This window comes from Arvicanthis niloticus, chromosome 10 (assembly GCF_011762505.2).
Source record: "Arvicanthis niloticus isolate mArvNil1 chromosome 10, mArvNil1.pat.X, whole genome shotgun sequence".
In the NCBI taxonomy this organism is placed as follows: domain Eukaryota; kingdom Metazoa; phylum Chordata; class Mammalia; order Rodentia; family Muridae; genus Arvicanthis; species Arvicanthis niloticus.
This window is the reverse complement of record NC_047667.1, coordinates 39,270,091-39,290,948: the sequence shown is the minus strand read 5'-3', so window position 1 is coordinate 39,290,948 and position 20,858 is coordinate 39,270,091. Positions and strand designations below refer to the sequence as shown.

General features: G+C 43.4%; 1 protein-coding gene across 3 annotated transcripts in view; it reads left to right on the top strand.

The window, feature by feature from the left end:
• The window catches only part of C10H1orf21 (chromosome 10 C1orf21 homolog), a 208,590-nt gene that overhangs the window by 63,054 nt on the left and 124,678 nt on the right, over nucleotides 1-20,858 (top strand). For all 3 annotated transcript variants that reach the window (XM_034512847.2, XM_076941336.1, XM_076941335.1), the window contains exon 2: nucleotides 18,860-19,081. In XM_034512847.2, the coding sequence (XP_034368738.1) occupies nucleotides 18,988-19,081 (94 nt within the window). In that variant the 5' untranslated portion in view covers nucleotides 18,860-18,987. The remainder of the gene's footprint in view (nucleotides 1-18,859; nucleotides 19,082-20,858) is intronic.

Sequence of the window (20,858 nt, the reverse complement as noted above, 5' to 3'; positions counted from 1 at the left end):
GAAATTTTCTCATAACAAAAGTTAATTTTAATTCATTGCTCAATATATGCCATAAAAGGAACTTAAGAGACTCAAAGTAATTCAGCGTCTGAGCAGTAAAATTTGTGTCAGGAAAGCAAACAGTGGTGAGAGATGGTGAGTCGAAACCGTAAGAAATTAATGCTCGCACAAAGGCTCTCAAGTTGAAATGACTGGAAGTCAGAGTGGAATTTATGTCATTACTACATTTCTGTATTGTAGAGGTAATTTTCCTTGAGGAAAGTTTGGGTTCTTAAAAAGCAACCTGGGAATAGTTTTCGTGCTGAAGTATTATTTGACTGCTTTCAGTGCATCACACGAGCCTGTTTGTCTGTCTCTGCTTCAGTGTGTCAGTATTTCAGTCCCAGTCTGGGCAGCAGTGACTACCGGACTTCAGCTTCCATTACCCTCACTGGCTGAATCAACATGGTGTGCAGAGCAGCCTAGTTACTGAACAGCAAGACTTCCAGGGAAGGGGCTCATAACTCTCTCAAAAATAACTGTATTTCTCTAATTATGTCTTTTTTTCCCCTTCTGGAGTAGTTGGAAGCTAAGTCAGATTCTTTAAAAACAAAACAAAACAAAACAAAACAAAACAAAAACAAAACTGTATGGGACTCAGGTCCTTGTTAGTACAAAGCAGTCGCCATGCCACCGAGATCTCCTTCCAGTCCCCAAACTCTGCAGGCTGTTCGGGCTCACTTACATGCTTTTAGAGCAAATACTGTCAAGTATTAAATTTGTACTTGTAAGGAACTGGCACCGGTGGTAAAGTGCCTAATTTGGCCTCACAGAACATTGAAACAGCATGTGGCTTTCTTCTTTATTTCTCTGTGAATGAATGACTCCCTGAATTTCTCATAAAAGAGATTTTATTGGTGTTCCTTGTGCGGTGCATTGGCTTAAGATCCGAAAGCTGCCCCAGGATCGTTATAGCCTGTCTCTGTGTATCCACATTGTCTATGTTTTTAGCCTTATCTGTTACTCAGGAAGCATGCTCTGGACACCTGCGCCTCAGTCACAGTACAAGGAACTGTGAGGGAGAGAGGCTCAGTGTCCTTGGCTGAAGGGACAGATGCTTAAGAAAGTAGTGGGAATAGTTGAAGAAGGGCTGTGGATACACTGTGTGAGGGGCTGTGGATACACCCTGTGAGGGACTGTGGATACCCTGTGAGGGGCTGAGGATACACCCTGTGAGGGGCTGTGGATACACCCAGTGAAGGGTTGTGGATACACCCAGTGAGGGGCTGTGGATACACTCTGTGAGGGGCTGTGGATACACCCAGTGAGGGGCTGTGGATACACCCTGTGAGGGGCTGTGGATACACCCAGTGAGGAGCTGTGGATACACCTAGTGAAAGACTATGAATACTTGGGAAGGGTGGAGATAACTGAGGCTTCCTATGAACCAGATGCTTTGAACTAAGCATAAGAGGTTGAAGTGAGCACTTTATGGTGTTTTATAATTATAATCCCACCACACTGAAGACTGGGGCAGGAGAATTGCCGTGAGTTTGAGGGAAGCTTCGGGTATAGTGAGTTCTAGGTCAGCTGTGCTAAACTGAGATCTGGTATCAAAAAGTACAATCAATAGAAAAAGAGACGACCTGGCAGGAAAACAGAACATCCCCAAAGACTCTGTATCCATTCACTTCTGTTTCATTATTTCTCTCAGCTCTTCCTCTGGCTGTTCCCAGTTTTCTCAACCCCTCAACACATGGTTAGTTTTTCTTCCCTTTGCTCTCCAGCTTGTTTGTGTTCCAGACTTTTCCTATTAGAACCCTCCACATGGCCCTATCTAGACCTGGGGCTGCAAAGCCAACAAGTGCCCTGGGAGAAAACAGCTCTGCTATGGATAGAGACCATTATCGTCTCTCTATAGATACGCAGTCACAGATTTAATTCAAGATTGTCTTGCATGTGGTGATCAGAACAGTTAAGTAAGTAGAGATGAGTGAGAGGAAGGAGTTCACTCAGTGAGCCCCAGGTACCAGCATGTACCTTGAGAAACCCCTGCAGTTGCAATGGTTATGGTTCATGTGTGACTAGTGACATCACCGGTATTGTGCAGCTTCAGAGGACATTTAATGGAGACGGAATCTGTTTGAGACTGGGGATGTTGCTCCATGGTAGAACGCATGCTTAACATGTGTAAATCCCTGCACTCCTGTCTTAGCTAGGCTCTCCACTGCAGTGATAAAAACACCATGACCAGGAGCAATTGGGGAGGAAAGGGTTTATTTCAACTTAAAAACTCTCAGATCTCATGTTCCACTACTTGGGGAAGTCTGGGCAGAAACGTAAGAGCAGGAACCCCAAGGCAGGAACTGAAACCAAGACCGAAGCCATTGGGCACTGATTACTAACTTGCTCCTCATGGCTTGCTCAGGCCGCTTTATTATAGCACCCAGGGCCACCATCCCAGGGTGGGAGAGCCTACGGTGAGCTAGACCCACCCCCACCAATCATTAATCTAGAAACCGAACTACAGACTTGCCTAGAGGCTGTCTAGAGGGGCCGTTTTCTCAGTTGAGGTTCTGGCTTCCCAGGTACATCTAGGCTTGTCCTAAGTTGACTTCATACTGACTAGGACACTTGCGTTGCCAGTGATTCTCCCAAAATAAGATATAAAGAAAGAAATTTACTTACATGTGTACTAATAGGAGAAACTAAGGTCAAAGATGTTATAAATATTACTATTACCTAATACTCCTTAAAACACACATGCGCGCGCGCACGCGCACACACACACACACACACACACACACACACACACACACACACACTCCAGCTTAAGGTAACTACTCCTTCTTGAAAGTATGCATCTCCCTCATTTAGCCTGGATACCTAGGTCTGGGTCAGCTTTATTGGCATCTAGAACCATCTGTTATTTGTCCCGTAAGTTGCCTGAATGAGCCCAGCAGACTGACTGGGTGCTGGTGTGAAAGGCACCATGCATGGTGGGGTATTGCATAAAGTTGAGTTGAGTTTGTAAGTGTGGCTCTGAATTTTATAGCTGCTCATCACCATGTGACATTGAGTAAGGACTGATGCCTTTCCTTGTTCCCAGCTGTGGTGTGATCACGTGCTGTCACTGGGCATCACTGCTGGGGACAGTCTGGTATCCACACCTCACTTCGTGCTGAGACCTGGAACCTCCATGTCATTCCAGTCCATTGTTAGTACCTCAGGTTAGGTCCTCAGAGAGCTTACTAAGCCAGACAGGCTCTGAACTGGCCGGCTCTGTGAGTGGTCCATCTCTTCTGATGCCAGTGGGCAAGGGTTCCCCTGTGCCTTAGATAACATACCATCCTCCTGACAGAGTTGTGCGTGTGACCAGCTTCTAATGATGGAGTTGATGGGAAGGAAGGTACCACAAAACCAAATGTGAGATTTTGAGCTTTAAAGCGGTTCACACCCTCAGTATCTGATCTCAGATATTTTGGGAAGTTTCAGCCTCCACTTCCAAGACAGAGGTTTTTAATTTTTCCTCACTCCTGAACCCTTTTTACTAAAAAATTCTGACATGATGTTACAGGTTTATACACTAGGCATTCATTCATTAGGCATTCATTAGGCGTTTACTGATAACAAATTTATCAGAAAATTTACTTTAAAACAATTTGTGGAATATGTGGAAATTTACCATTTTTTAAGGTTGATGACTGACAGGTTTGTTTATTAATGAGTTGCTGTGATTATCTTCACTTAGGGTTAAATCTTGGCTGAACGTTTGACTCTGTCCGAAGTAGAATTTTTCAGATCTGATAACTGTTTTGATTCTCATTGTTGTTGAGAATACCATGTTATCACATGATCATATGTGATACTATAAAACAGAGGAACTATGTGTGGAAGTATTTACTCTGAAAACTGTTGGACATTCTGTTCTAATCCCAAACCAAAATTCATTTAATAAATTTTCAAACCTTTTGTTTTTTGTTTTTCAAGACAGGGTTTCTCTGTGTAGCTCTGGCTGTCCTGTAACTCACTCTGTAGACCAGGCTGGCCTCAAACTCATAGGTCCACCTGCCTCTGCCTCCTGAGTGCTAAAGTTAAAGGCATGCACCACCACTACTCAGTTTATGTAATGATTTTTTTTTTAAGTCAACAACTCAAATGTCATTGTGTCCAATCAAACATTTTAACACAATATAGTTTGAAAATATACTGGTTTGATGATGAGAGAAATACGCTGAGAGATGATGGTTGGAAAAAACAGCTGAAGTCTTTGTTTTCCAGGGTTGGGAAGATGGTGTAAACTGTAAAGTATCTTCGGTTGCTATGATAAACACCCTGGCAAAGCGGCTTGGGGAAAAGGGTTGATTGATCTCATCCTGTGGACCAGAGTCATCCTTGAGGGAAGATAGGACAGGAAGATAAGCAGGAACCACGGGGGGAAGCTGCTCCCTGGCTTGCTCCCAGACTCAAGTTCATGTGCCTTGGGATGGTACCGCCCACAGTGGGCGGAGACTTCCTTCATCAATTAGCAACCAGGAAAATGCCTAGTGATGTGTTCACAGGCTAGTCTGATGGAGGCAAATGAGATTCCCCTTTCCTGGATGTGTTACATTGACAGCATCCACAGCTGTTACACAATGCAGACTTTCCAACAATGCATAAAGAGCCAGGTGTGATGATATGCGCCTGTCATCCCAGGACTGGTGCAGCAGAAGCAGGACGATCCCTGGAGCTTGCTGGCCAGCTTTACTGATGAGCTCCAGGTTCAGAAAGGAAGACGCCCATTTACTGACATCTGGTCTTCACACACACACACACACACACACACACACACACACAAACACACACACTCCTACAGAAAATCTTTGTCTTCTATAAGTAAGCTGTAATGTTTCTGTAAGAGCAGAAGACTTGATATGAGTGGTTAATAAATAAACTAAATACTGCAGTTTATAGTGGTCTCTGATCTCAGCTGTGTCATCTTTGGCAGAGTCCTTCCCATTTCATGGCGTGGACAGCACATGTAGCACATACAAGATGTGTGTTGTATGTTCAGAATCTCTAGCTTTAGTTGTTTGAGCCCATGTTGGGCTCTGAGCCACAGTGTAAGAAAGTTGTGTCTTGGGCACTGCCCAAGACTAGGTCTGTATCTGGTCATTGCTGCCTCCCAGTGTGACTCTCCTCACCAGCAGCCCTTCCTGCATTACAAAACAGAGCCACCAGTAGACAGGAGGCAGCTAATGTTTAAAAAGGCTGCAGGTCTGGCTGCAGCATTTCCTGTCTTGTAGATTGATGGTGTCTAGCTGTTCCCCTGGTGTCACTGTGCATCTGTGTTTCAGAGTGAGTGTAACAGGGGAGGAGGGTGGTTTTAACTTAGCAAGAACTCATTACCCCTTGAGGGACGGAGGGGAAGCTCCTGGCTTCCTCCTGTTTGATTTGTTTGCTTCATTGGGGGAAAAACAAATGACTGTGTCATCCTATAGAGAATGCCACTTTCTCTTTGACATACAAATAAACAGCCTTCCTTGTTTTATTTATTTATTTATTTAATCACTGCTGGAACCGTTGGTTTGTTTGTTTGTTTTTTAAAAAATATGTCATTATGTTGCGTTATTGTATTTTGACCTTCATTTTGGGATGGGAAGAAGAGAACCAATAAATACGTCTCTGTGTTTTATTATGTAAGAAGTGGAGGGCTCTTAACTACAAATGACCACTAGAAACCAGAGTCCTCTAAAGTCTGATGGATGAGCCAATAAACCAAACAAATCTCAGGGAGGAGGACAGGGGCTAAATTGTTTCTAGAAATATCTTTGTCTCGAGGACTCACCTTTTACTCATTCATCAAAAGAAAGCATTAAAATATCCTCTTCTCTCCTGTCCCCTTTATCTGACAGAATGTAGGTAGTAAGGAGTACATTTGTTCATTTTCATTAAAAGCACATATCTGGCCTGCAGATATCCAGAGTATAGAAATGTTAGGTATTGGCTTTTAAGAGCTTCTAGATTCTTTTTACCTTGAGTGGTGCCAAGGCAAAAGTGTATTTGGCAACTGGTCCTAAGTCATGAGTATTTTCTCTCTCCATAGTCCTGATGCTCAGGTTTTTGGAGCTGGCATCAAGGCTCCTGTAACCTTCTGTTTTTCCAATCTGTCTGTCAGTATCAGTTTGTCATTCCCAAACCTGACCTGAGCAGTGGGTTTCCAAGCCCATGCCAGACAGCTACGTAGAGAGGCCCGGTTTAGGAAGAAGTTTCCCACTGCTCTGTTGCTAGGTTACTGAACCCTGAAGAACTGGGCCCTGAACACATCATCTGTGCTCCAAGTTTGTTATTTATGGTTGCAAGCAGATGCCGTTCATAGTTGGGTAAACAATTAGATGCAAAATGAATAAAATGAAATAGCTGGATACAGCACCTCAACAGATAACTACAGGCGGGCATCTAGGACATGCTCAGTGAAGGAGACAGGTTTGAAGTTACTGTTTATGCCCAGGGAGTTGTGGGCCACCTTCTCAGAGCTGTGCTGTTCAGTCAGTCATGAACTTGAACTCTGTAACCAGAGCTGGCTGATGAGGCTGCAGTCCAGTCTTCCTGGGCTAGACTGGGATTAAAAGCATCAATTTTGGATATAGGATTGTCAGGGGCAGCCCTGCTTATACACTGAAGGCCTAGAATCAGCCATGGATCTCTTATAGAATCAGTCTTGGGTCTCTGTGGAAAAACACTGAAACAGATATTGTAAACAAGCAGCTTTGGTGAAAAGTTGCCAAGCCTAAGTTGTCATAGACCTTGTAGATAGGTAACCTTGGTGGATAATACCAACCTAGATAAGGACAAGTGAATCATAGGCGGAGTCATAGTGATCTGTCCCCTGAGCCTTCACCCAGCTGATACCCTGTGCTGGAAGATATTTGTACTCTCCCTGAACACCTACGCTCCTACATCATCCCCTTCCCCACATCCCGCCTTTTTGTGTATATAACCCTTGTGTGAAAAAGTAAAAATTATGGTTTGATCAGACTATAGACAAGCCTTGGTTCTTTGTGTTTGCCCATTTTCCCCCCATTCTCTCTTAGGTGATCTCCCCGGACCCTGTTTAATGCCCTGCTGGACAGGACATAGGATTTTACAATTTTTCTTTCTACTACATTTACTTTCTCATTTATTAATATTTTAATCATATGAGCAATTTTTTAAAAAGAAATAGCCCTTATTCAGAGTCAGTATTTACCAAATATCTGACCCTCTGTAAACAGCCTGGGATAGTGATTTTTCAGTTGTACTTTTCATAAAAGTTTCTTTTAAAGGCAAAATTACTATTGTTTTCTCATCTCTACACAGGTCTGCTTTCTAACCAGCATCTAAGGTAACGATGTTAGACTCCTACTTTTTGCAAGGATTTGCACAAGATCAGTCATGGAAAACACAACTGGCCCTCCAAATTTATAAATGACACCAAAACATAAGTTCACAATACAAAACAACAGTATGGGCCATACCCCAAGGCTGTGAATATTTATTTCCTAGATGAGAGTTAAATGCTAACTTCAGAGAGAGAAGACTTCAAGTAGTCTGTTAGATGGTGCAGACTTACAGGAACTTGGAGGATGCTCAGTGGTGTCCTACAGACCGTGCTGAGTTCGTCCCACAGACCCGTGCTGAGTGGGTCCCTCAGACCCGTGCTGAGTGGGTCCCACAGACCCGTGCTGAGTGGGTCCCGCAGACCCGTGCTGAGTGGGTCCCACAGACCCGTGCTGAGTGGGTCCCGCAGACCCGTGCTGAGTGCGTCCCACAGACCCGTGCTGAGTGGGTCCCGCAGACCTGTGCTGAGTGCGTCCCACAGACCCGTGCTGAGAACGTTAGGGAAAGGGAAGAGCTGTGGCTATGATGTGTTCTGGCCTTTGAAGGGTGGGAAGATTTTGACAGCAGGCAGAGATTTTAGGAGGAGTTCTGTTTTAGAGGGACAACTAAGAACACAGGATTTCATAGCTAGACACTGCGCTTAATTAATGCATCAAAGTACCTGTAAAAGCTAGAAGGAATGGCATGTGTGTATGGAAAACCTCACGTCACAAGGCAAGGATTTAAGCTTTCGCTTGGAGAAGTTCATTTACTACTCATTTAAAACGATGCATTTAGTTATGTATATGTTTGTATCTATGTGTGAGGTATATACAGTATGTGCAGGTACCTTCGGAGGCCAGAGTCATCAGATACCCCTAGGTGTTACCAACCAAGCTCGGATTTTTTTTTGCCAGAGGCTTTGTACCACGGAGCCATCTCTCTCGCTCTTACTTTCTGCTTTTACATATTCTAAGCCAAGTTCTATTAGAAGCTGAAGTTAGTGTGAGGTGTGACGGCTTATGACTGTTGACCGTAACCCCAGCACCCAGGAAGCTGATGCAGGGGGGTGGCAGGTTTGAGGCTAGCCTGGATTACACAGCAAGAAACAAGAAATAGTCTATACTTCATATTTCTGGAAATGATAAGACAGGTGATTGGGAAGGAAGGTTACTTTGCACTGTGCTGGGGGACTCTGAGGTAGGTAACCATCTGTGGTTCCAGCACAGATGGTTTGGGAGGTTGACTTACAGACCTTGGGAGTCAGGCAAAGGTGAGGCAGGAGAACCCCTTTCTATGCAAGGTGGACCAGCAGCTTGGCATTTTGAAGATTTGTTGAGTCTGTTCTCTCGCAAGGTAGAGCTTCCAACATAGCCTCGGGAAAATATGGAGATGGAGTCTGCCTTCAGAACACTACTGCCCTCAGTGTCTGCTACACTGGTGTGTCTAAGAAGCACCACAGAAGTAACTAACTCTCTAAGAAAGAGTTCAGAAGAGCAAGAGAACTGAGTTATGTCACAGGATGTGGTACATACAGGTTTCCCCTGGAATGCGGAGGCTAGAGCAGTGGTTCGTGGGGAGCAGAATTCTGAGGGAGAAGGGTATTTGGGGAGACCCCTGTGAGAGAGGCTAGTTTCTGAAGCTGTGGGAAAATGCAGTGGTGGTTTAGCAGGTCTGGGAGAGAGTTAGTAACCTAAATTCCCCAGCGTTAAGTGTTCTCATTTGTAGCTTCAGGAACCTGACCTGAAGATGCGTCTTCAAAAATCATGTATCTTAAAGTCTTTACCCCGGAAGCATTAGTGAGTATTGGCGGATTCGAAGCTAGAGGAAGGCCTTAATTTTATCATTGTCATGGAAAATCAATGAGAGGCTTAGGAATTTGTGAAACTTTTTTTTTTTTATTTTCCGATGCTTTTAAAACTGACATCTATTGGACATGACTATGCAGTTTTCCCCTCTCAGGCAAAGCAAAATATAAACAAAGGAATACAGTATAGTGGAAACTGAAGTTTGAAGGCCAGGTCCAGAGATGATCTGTACATTGTCTTATTTTTTGCAGCCTGTTCTTGGGGGTGGCAATAGCAGGGATGCAGCGGACAATGTGGTGGCATTCCTCATAATAATAAACAACTTGCCGTGTGTGTCTGGCATTTTTAGCCACATATAGCCACGGCAGGCGAGCTACCCAGTGGTGGTTTCACAGATCCATCTAGGACAAGGTCTAGCTGGACTGGAATGTAGTCAGAGCCTCACTTCTCTTCAGGACCTCTCTGAGGTTAACTGCTGAGCCAAGTGTTTAGCGCTGTTTCAGATAAAGCCTCTGTGCCTCCAGTGAGGCCTGCCCGTAGCTGCTGTGTCTTGATGCTGCACTGTGGGCTTTCCAGCTCGTGCTGGGCAGCCCTGTTGAACTTGTCACATGGTCTCTTTTCTCTGAGCTCGAGTGCTGTGGACAAGTAGGCGAGAACACCACGTTCACAAACAATAGGACTTGAAGTAGGGAACATTGGATTGATTCAGAATAATTGTTTCAGTCAGTTGCAATTTGTAGTAACATTTACAAGGTCATCATAGCTTGAGACCTTTAACCCTGTGTATTCTTTAGTAGAATTTCAGTGGCCAGATAAGAACATCCAGGCTAAGGGGGAGCAGTATTTCTGTTTGTCCACTCAGACCCCAGTGACAATCCAAGACTAACTGTAGGTGCAATGAAGTGACCCTTCTGTCCAGAGTTAAGGTTAAATGTGGCAGTGGCCGGGCCAGCTGACCTGTTTTAGGGCATGGCCATCACTATGCTGACCCTGTCTTGTCCTCTTGGATCTAGTCTCCAAGCTTCTTATAACAGTGATTGCACAGAATGGCTTTTTGGCTGAACGCTGCAAAATCAATGGAGTTTCCCAAAGCCTTATGCTTTTCTTGAGAACAAAATGAGAGAAAGTGGAGATGCTTAAAAGCAAACAAACAGTCCAACTTGGTAGACTGAAGAGTCTGGGTTATGTGACCTGAAATGATATGTATCGTTCTTCTAAAGACATTGTCCTTAAAATGTTCTTTGCTGTGGAAAACCAGTTAATCCCAGACTTCAGTTCTAGCTAGAACTGTCAGTCAATCTGATAGATTTGATAGTTGATATATCTGATACATTCTGTCAGATGGGTCCTTTGAAAGTGCTGAGGTCCATGTATTGATCCTGTTTAAAAATGGGGAAATGCATGCAGGCATGCTCACATGGGGCGGGGGTGGGTGGGACTGCGGAACTATCTTACTTTGAAGTAATCTCTGAACCCTAGTGAAAAGTGAAAGCAGGTTGTCAAAAATAAATAAATGAATACATACATACATACATACTGACAAAATAAATAAATTACACATTTCCCCAGAGCAGATTAGGGTCACCATACAAGTACCAAAAGCTTTGAAAATTCTGCCATTATTTCTTTCCTGTCTTTTTTTTTTGGGGGGGGGGGTATACTGAACATTTAAAATTCTCTGTTATGAACTAGATGAACATTCTGAACTTCAATTATTGGCTCTATAGTAAAGATGTCACTCTCCATGAAGGTAAATTAAGGCATGAGGCTGAAGGCAGCTCCCTTCCTTGAAAGCATTCTCCCATGTGCCATATCTCTGTGAGAAGAGATTCCCAAGATATTTCATCTATTGGTCATTTATCTATCAACTGTTGGTCTGCCTGTATGAGAGACAGAATACAGAGGGAAATTATTAGGGCAGGTTATAATCTTGGAAATCTCCCTGGTGAGGGGGAAAGGTACATAAGCTGATAACAATTAAGTTTCATGCTTATTGGAGCTGAGACTAAGTGTAGCTTCCTGACCTACAGTGTGTTTGCACACAGCTCATGTCTGTAGAGCTACACGGAGACTGACTGGCCCATACCTAACACAACAGAAACACCAGACACTGCTCAAGGCGCTTTATCTGTGCTACACAAGGACCACGTGCTTCTCCTTTTGCAGAAAGAACTGTTCTCCCTCCTTATTCTTCATTTGGATTGGCCTGCTAACCTTTTGTTACTAAAACCAGTAACCTTGCAAAGCTTAACTCCCCTCTTCTATTTCTTCTTTCCTTTCTTTTGGTCTTTTCTGAAGCTCATCAATGTGCCATTAATAGTGTGACAATAATGCCATTAATAGTGACAATAGTACTTAGTGGTTGGTTTCTTCATACCAGGTGCCATCTTTGGTGTTTGCCATAGGCCATCTCTGCTCCTGTCTACATTCTCAAGGCTTGATTCCAGCAGATAGACGAGACCTAAGACATGGTGAAGTAAGGAACTTGTCTACATCCTTTCCCAAAGATACTGGGTGTAATTTCCTACCTCACTAGGATGGTGTATCTCTGAGAGGAACATCTCCCCTAACCCCCCATGAGGAGGACATTTTACCTGTTTACATTCTCCGGGCCTTCAGATCACAAACAACATGCTCTAGAGAAAGTCTGATGATTCCAGAAGACAGAATTTGAGGTAGCTGAGGCTTTCCAGTAGAGAGATGCTTCAATGAGCAGTCTACAAAGCAATCTGGGGGTCAGTGAGTCAGTGGTTCTTACAGACACCACACATGCCTGGATTATGTGGCCTGAGATCCTAGAAGGAGAGCTCTTAGGCCAAAGGAAACAGCAGCCTCTTGTGGGGAATTTTGCTTATTTTGGTCCAGGGACTAAAAGGAAGAAGGAAGTTATTTTGGGAGGGAAGAGGGGTTCGTGTTTATATTTTTAGGAAAATTGCTTTGAAATTGTAGGACTAAGATCTTTTTAGTGTTCCTATTTTATTAAAAGTACTACTAATTCTGGCCATATTAAATATATCTTCTCTCAAATATCAATACCAAATTAAGTTCTCAAATAAAATCCTTTTGGTCCTTTATGTTTCCAAGTTATAAAGAGTCATTTGCTTTTGGTTCATCCTTGTTTGGTTTAATTCTTTTAGAATTTATTTTATTTTTATTTATGTATATGTATGAATGAAAAGAAGAGATAGAGAGGGGGTGCATAGGGTGTCCTGTAGAGGTCAAATGAGTTGGACCCTCTGGACCCAGAGTTATGGGCAATTGTAAGCTACCCAGGTTGGATGCTGGAGCTGAACTTGGGTCTTCTGCAAGACCCAAGAGTCCTTTGAGACCTTTGAGAGTCAACACTGCTGTAGGTGTGTGATTTTAACCAAGAGCTGTTTGACTGCCTGCCTTCCAGAAGCCATGTCTACTACTCAGGAACTTTGATAGACCATTGTGTAGGTAATAAAACAATAGAGTTTCGAGGCACAGTATGATGGCACAAATTTCTTACCCTTAGCTTAAAGGACAGTCATTCCTGGAGGCTTTGTTTTGTTTTCTAACCAATTCCCTATAAGAAGCATCACAAGAATTAATATTATTTATGAAAGCAGGATAGAGGAAGGGAAGATAGAATTGAGCTTTGCGCTGCTGTTCACATTGTACACATTGAAGCCATCACCCGAGGGCCACACGTTATCAGAAACAATACTGGAATTTCTGTATAATACTACCCTGTAGTACTTCTGAGAAATGTCCAGGCTCTTTAGACTTATAAGCATCTGTTAATAGAGAAAGTGTTTTAAAACCAAACCAAACCAAACCAAACCAAACCAAACCAAACCAAACCAAACCAACCAACCAGTGTGTACGTGAATCTAGGTGAGAGGAGTATTTTCACGACTGGTCATTTTACCCTTTCCCTTGTGCCTTGGGTCACACAGGCCAGAGAATCAAGCTTGGCTGTGTGAAGCCCAGCCTTGGTCCCACGGCAGGCCTGTGAGACCAGAGTTGTTGAGCCTCATGTCTACTCTATCCACTTCCCACCTTCTCTCTGTCTCAATGGGGAAGTCCCACAAAAATGTGTCCTCTTGCATAAGGCCTGCTAACTACTGTATTTCTGAGACACCTCTGTCCGACTATTATTTTCAAAGATGTGAGTTCTCCCATTAAGAAAACAGAAGCCAAAATCCATGTGCCTTTGGAGTTACTAGCGTATTGTTGATTGTCACGATACCAAATGCGTGTGGTTGGAAGGATGAGGAGGGCCTGTGATGCCGACAGGAAGATTGACTTTCCAGATACCTTCGTGTCAACTGTGACATCTCTATGTATTTTTAGCAATCACACTGAAATATGAAGAGGTGTTAACAGTAGCCCAAGGACACTGAAAGATTAGAAATCACTTTTAACTTTTCTTTCTTCTCCCCTCCTAGTGGGCTGTGCATTAACACTCATTATTGAGAAACACAGCAGATGGGCCAACAGACCGATTAGTTATTTATATATACATATATATATATATATAATATATTCTTTATGGAGCTTAGATACTGGCTCTTTCTTCAATAAAAGGAAGGCATTTTTAGATGATGCCTTGTCTTGGCTTCACTTTTTAATCAGAAGTACGAAGGGGGCCACTTCACTCCGGTCTATTAATGATGCAGCTACATTCTTGCCTTAACTGCTGTCTTCATTGCTCTCTGTGTGCCCATTGCAGTCAGTATTTGATTTCTTTCCAGTCCCACAAGCCTCGTGTGGGCCTTCATGTCCATGTTCTTTCTGGGCTTGGGTTTCTTTATGGGGTTTATCTTTTTTTTTTTTAATTCACCTGTTTTTTTTTTTTTTTTGTTTTTTTTTTTAGATGTGTTTTTCTTCACAAGAGAATTGTCTCAAATATTCTGGTGTTCTTATTCAAAAATATAAAGGTCTTGATTAACTGGTGGGAGGTAAAGTTACCTATAACATTATGTAATTAAAAATCTTTAATTGTAGCCTTTTTGTTTAAGCAAAGGGGTCATTTATCTCTTGGATTTTCCTCAGAAATAGAATTTTTCTTGTTCTAGTTTTAAATATTTTTAAAAGTGAAACCCTACTTCTCCTAATTTTTCCTTGTGATGGCATGCATATAAAATTTATGTGTGCATATAGATGGAATTTTCCATGGTGTACCACGAGTTAGTATGGAGTAACAATTCTCCTTATGATACTTGGAGAACTTTGAAACACATGCAGGGCCACACAATTTAAAAGTCTTTCATTAAAAAAAAAAAGAATTAGAGTCATAAATTTGCTGATGGATTTTATAAAAATTGGGGAAACAGTCTGTAAGAATGGCACTGAATTAGGTTAGGTCATGGTATTGTGGTGCCCACATTTTGAGGACTTTATAGGTAGAGGCCCCCAGTCATTTGAGGAGAGCTATACACAAAGCCATAAGCAATTAATTTGGCTCTGTGTTTTCTGAGGCGCTTGATGGTCCTGTCTCCTAGATAGCTTGAAAACAAAGGAACCTGTGAGCCAGCTTTGGAAGCGCCCATCAGACTTCAAAGAGGTGCTTCAGTTCAGTCCTCACACTGTGCTCTGCAACTTCAAGCAATAGCCTGCTGTTAATAAAGATGTGTGAAAATGTGGAGTCTGGCATGCCTGTTTGCACCAGAGCCTTGCCTCTCAGTGCTTGTGGGGGCTGGGAAAGAACCCAAGCAAAGCTGAAGGAAAGATGGGAGCTGAAAGGAAGCTGATGTGTATGTGAGGGTGCGAACCAAAGGGGAGTTCTCCTGAGCAGGTGATCCGAGCAGTCTTTAGGGAGACATTTCTAAAGACCACTCAGAAGGACGTCGGATGTTGACTGAGAGTGAGTGGAGATGAAACCTTGACATTACAAACTGGTATGAAAGGTTAGTGTATTATGCAGTTCAAAGGGGGTTTTAATGATGGTTCCTTAGTTGTGGTCTGGTCTCAACCCCAACACCTCTCTAGGCTCACTTTCTCAAAGCTGAGTCAGATGCCTGTGGGGTGAACGCCCTGTCGTGGTGTTTTTAATCTGCAGAAGCTTGGACCACATTGCTGCGAAGCAGCTCTAATTACCTCCTTCACTGATGGTTTATATTCTATGGGGGCAGAATGGAAAATCATATTTCATCTTGCTTACCACTGTGAGCTTGGTACCTACCAATCACTGTCTATTACTAAGGAGTTTTCAATTAACATCTGCTAATTAAATGACTGAATGATTGGACAAGTGCTTGTGACATATTCAAAACTTCTCCTCTGTGATCCCTGCGTGATTAACTTTACAAATTGGAGGTCTGCCCCTCAGATGACTGCAGTATCACCAAAGGGGTAAACTTACTAAATATAGTTCCAATAAGCTTGTAGAACTTGAAAAGGTCACTTTTAAAATCAAATAATGCTATAAGCTATATGCTATGGTATATTTCAGAAGAAAGGGTCACATGGAGTGGTGGTTGGAGCCAGTTTCTATTGAGTGACAGAGAGTATTAAAGTGTAATTCGCCTGATGTGGTGACACATGCCCTCAGTCCCAGCTAGTGAGAGACTGAAACAGGAAGATCACTTGAGCCCAAGAGTTCAAGGTCTCTCTCCCCCTCTCCCTCACTTCTTTCCTCTACCTTACCTCCTCTTTGTGTGTTATATACTATGTGTGTGTGTGTAATATGTAATATATGTATGTAATGAATAACATATATGTATATAACTAAACTGAGCCATCTTATGAAATCATTTGAATTGAATACAAATTGTATTCAATGTCCTTGTTAACCTGACCCTCGCTCCATACTTGAGTAACAGAGACCTCCTTCTAAGAATCATCTCACACATTTTATCTTTGTCAGCCTGAAGCAACACATTTGTTTTCCATATAACTTTAACTCTTTGTGTCCTAGTGCATTTTTAATGTGAGCACAGCTTCACATTAAATTAGCTGTAATGCTATTCGGTGTCAGGAGGTTAACTCTTGTCAGCTTCCCACGTTACAGAGGTCTCTTCTCACCTGTGGTCTCAGCGTCCACAGTTTCATGGTCCATGAAGATCCTAAGAGTCCTGACTCATTCCATAGAGAGCAACAGGTCTCCATGAGCGTCAGTGCAGTATAATGGGTCTACTTACTAGTAATCACCATCACTCGCTTACAGTGTCTAATGTGTAAAGTAATTTTTGTTGTAAATATGTGTTTAAGGGAAAGCATGGTGTATGCCGTGTTGGTACTGCTCCGTTTTCATCTGTTGAGGGTCTTGAACATTCATACCTGGACAAGAGTAAGGCTTCAGAAGTCTTTGTAAGAAACCACACAATCGTGAAATGTCAAATGTGAAGTGGGAATTAAAAACAGAGTCACCTGAGGTGACAGGGGAGGGAGTGGGGAGTTACTTCTTATTTCTCAGAACCCTGGTAATTGTGTTAGTTCATTTCTTTTTTTGTTTTTGCTTTGATTCTGAAGAGGTGGTGAGAGGTGCTGAGAGAGGTTCCTGTCTGTGTGGTTTGTCTCCCCCATGCTTGTGTGAGGTGGTTTGCTTGTAAACTTCCTACTTAGAAAGGAAGGGACTTCCATCCTGTGACCTGCTGCTCTGCTGTTGAGCTGGGGAAGGAGCTGATGCCCAGCTGAGAAGGTGCTGACAGAATCCAGAAACCACAGCAGCACTGGCTGGGGGAGGCACCACAAGAACTTTTAGAGGCTGCCTGCTCGGGAGGATTTCTCACCTCCTGTCTCCTACCTGTAGAGACCAGTCTCATGTGGTGGTTCTTCGGAGACCAAATGAAGGAGGCAGGGGGAATAACCATTCTACCCTATGAAGTGTGATACTGACTTTACTAAGTTGGGTGGGGATGGCAAGCCCCACCTTCTCCAGGCTCTTCACAAAGCGCTAGCTGTGCTAGCCTCTTCCTGCCCTGGCCCCTCTGGAGCAAGCACACAAATGTGCTCTGTCTTTCCTCAGTCCAGGCCTTAGTTCATCTGCTCCTCACGTCTGCATGCTGTCACTGTGTTCTCAGATTGGTCACTTTCTACCAGATCTTTAGTGCCCCAAAGAAATACCACTTCCTCTGTCTAGTTGCTGCCACCACCCAGTCAGAATGTGGTCTGCTCTTTTGAATTGTACATTGCCATAGATTCTGTTACAGCCGTGTGTGTGTGTGTGTGTGTGTGTGTGTGTGTGTGTGTGTGTGTGTGTGTGTGTGTTTATTGTCAGCAGCTCTCCCCCACCAGGCTCCTGAGAAATAGAGTTGTTTCAAAGGCATTACTGCTAAGTAATAGAAAATAGCTTGTTTGTGTGTGGGTTAGTGTGTACATGCATAAGCCCAGATTTCATATAACCTTAAAAAGATGAAATGTGTTAATGTAAGGTCCCCTGGTGTGTGAAAGAGGCGTTAGCATTGACTCTCTAGGAGACAAAGCTTCATTTTCTGCAACACTTCTCCAAGCACTATATCCGTTCTTCTCATGATCAGTGATAGAATAATCTGAGGGATTATATACAGGCAGCTCATATTATAGTCATAGTATTACTGCAGCTACTGTTTGCATGGATTGACTCCGCATCTTTGCCTTTGAACTTAATCTCGTTCATTGCGTTCCTTAGGTTGTTGAGAAGGCGCTCTTTGCTGAGGTTTTATGGCTTAAATGATCAGATTTCTCTATCCATAGATATCCTTTGTGTTCTAGGAAGGGCCTAGGGTCCAGCCAGCCTGTTGAAAAATAAAGCTTGCAGCTGTGTTTTGGTAGTGCCATCTTTAAGATTTGACAGGCTCGATTCTTCATAGCAAGAATGGGGGTGGTGATGGTGGGACATGGGTGCTGATGAGGGTAAAGAATGGTGTTTTCTTGGGTTTGCCAGGGCCTTGAGGAGCTAAGGGTTACATTGGTCAGGGGTGGATGTGGGCAGAGGGATGGTAAGAGCTGTATTTCAGTAGGAGTAGCTCCTGGATTGTAGTACCTCATTTACAGGGCTGGAATGGCTGAATGAGACAGATGATAAACCCAGCCAAAACAAGCAAAAGTATCTGAGCACACCGGGAATAGCAAGCCCTGAGAATCTGTATATCTACCTTCACTGCAGCAGGGAAGGTAATCTCACTTCAGTCAGAATGAGGGGCAGCTCTGAGTGGTTTATTCATAAACAGTCCTTTGAGAGACAAGTTGACATGCAAAGCCATGCTGGGAATTAGACAGTTGACTGAGCTCTGTTTTTCTCCATCATCCTACATATTCGACTCAATCCTTAAAACAGTGAGTGAGCTGGGCATAGAGTGAACACAGTAAGTCTGAGTCTTGACTCAGGCCAACTGGAGATGCGTAACCAAGTCCATGGTTCAGTCTGAGAAGGAAGAAGATCTCCTAAAACAGAAAACCTGTGAGCGTTGGCCTGCAGTGAGGGGTGGCAGGAAGGCACAGTGTGGCTCTGGCCAGTGCGCTTTGCTTACTGGTGATTCCAGAACACCAGCAAATCCACAAGCACCTCGGATGCTGTGTGGCAATCGGTAGTTCTCATTCCTGGAGGGCTCTCTACCTCTCTTTGAAAATGGTTCCTTCCCAGCATGTGGTCTGTGCAGCATGCCTTCCTATGTTGCCTTCTGAGCTGGGATCAAGAGGGGATGCCCCTCTGCACTTCTCTTTTTCAGCACTGAGTGTGGAAGCCAGGGATTAGGATGTGTATTGCTGGCCAGCCACCCACCCCCAGGCAGCAATACCAGGTATGCAGTCTCTCTTTCTCATCCAGCTTTCTCTTCTTGCAGGTGCACACACAGTTACCAGCACAGCCTCAAGGTGGATTTCCTGTGTGCTTGAAGAGAGAGAAAGCAATGTCCCGGTGTCTGTAGAGATGATTTGCAGTTCAGCCCAGCTGAAGCTGACCGAATGAGCTATGGGCTGTGCCTCTGCCAAGCATGTCGCTACTGTTCAAAATGAAGAGGAAGCACAGAAAGGGAAGAGCTACCAGAACGGGGATGTGTTTGGCGGTGAGTGCTCACCCGATTTCCTTCTGGCCTGGTGGGTTCAGGCCATTCCCTCTGGCAACAGCGAGTGACTAAGATGATTTGTGTCTTCTGCATTGACCCACAAAGGGGTCAAAGGGATGGTGGGACTTGAGTGAGTCAGTGCAGACACTTCCTAATCTCAGTTGCTATCGTTTGTACCTAGGGAGGCTTGGAGACGATCATAGAGGTTTTATACACAAGTCCACATGCACATCAACCTAAAGAAATGAAGACGCTCAAGTTGAGATACCAGGCAGTGACACGTGTTCTCAGGGGTGACAACTGAAAACACTAGCGAAAAGTGGAGGGAAGGGAGGTTTGTAAATGAGGAAGTCTGTGTGTTTTAGGGTTAATTGAGTAAATTCATATTTAGAAATTCAGCGAAGGATAATTTAGTGTACCTAGTGCAACAGTCACAAATTACAAAGGGCACACAAATCGCCTCTTTTTCTAAGCCCAAATAATTAAAAACCAAAAAAGGCAGCTTTTAAAAACCAAGAAACTTCACATAAACACTCTTCAGTAGCTCTCACAATCTGGGTCTTCATTTCTGGGACATCAGCAGAGTAGCATGGTGATTGCCCCTTCAGTCAGCCTCTGGTCTCCATTGAACCATGGACCCTTCCGTACAGATGCACACCAAGCCTAGGTCACTCTTGGGCATTGCCTGCCTGCCCACTTGCTGGATTTTGAGCTTCTTGACCATGGCTTTGTCCTTAGAGAGATCAGTTTTTTTTCTCTGATGGAGTGTGTACACAGTTGTAGTTAATATGGGGCACATGGAACAGGTTTTGTTACATGACTTTAACAGAAAAATCTACTATCTGAAAGTATAAATTAAAAAAGTAGCTTTGTTATTTATAAAAATACAATTTCCTTTCTTACTGGATAAAGAGTCTCACCAAGAAATGTCTCATCCCCCAGTCACTCTCAGACAACGCTGTCACTTGTATGATTAGCTGTTTGTGTGTGTATGTGTGTGCACATGCCTGTGAGTGTATATGTAAAAGTCACACCCCCAGTCACTCTCATACAGTGTTGTCAAGTGTACAGTGTCTAGTTATGCGTGAATGCCATGCCTGCAAGTGTGTGTACATGTGTAGAGACCAGAGGATAATCATAGATACCTACCCTGCACAGTCCACCCTGGGTGGGTTTTGTTTGTTTACTTTTTGTTCTTTTGAACCAGCATCTCACTGACTGGACAAGTCCCAGGGACCCAGCCTGTCTTCATCTCTCCAATGCTGGGATTATAAGCATGTGCCACCAAGCCTGACCTTTTTGTATGAGTTCTGGGAAACAAGACTCAGGTCTCCGTCTTATAAAGCAAGCTCTAAACTGACTGAGCCATCTCCCCAACCCTGGCCTTTGATTCACTGTAATGATTGTTCTTGAACTGGGACTCCTCCTGTTGTATTAACAGGTATTCTAATGAATAAGAAGTTTTATTCCTGTAACAAATTTGTTGTGGTAATTACCTGGAAGATTTAAAGGATAGAGGAAAGTAATGGATATCTGAGCATCTTAATAAAGCCAGACACTAGCTCACTGAAACCTCATCTAGTGGGAAAACAGCTCATTGGAACTAGAGTCATTATTGTGACCCTTTAATACTTAACTTCTGAGAGAAAATGATCCACCATCAAAGATGTTTTTAAAGTAGCCTTCGTGATGGCCTGTCATGATCACGTTCATGATTGGAGCTGCTACCATATGTCAACACCGGGAGGCATTTGCATTCATTTTCATGTTGACTTTT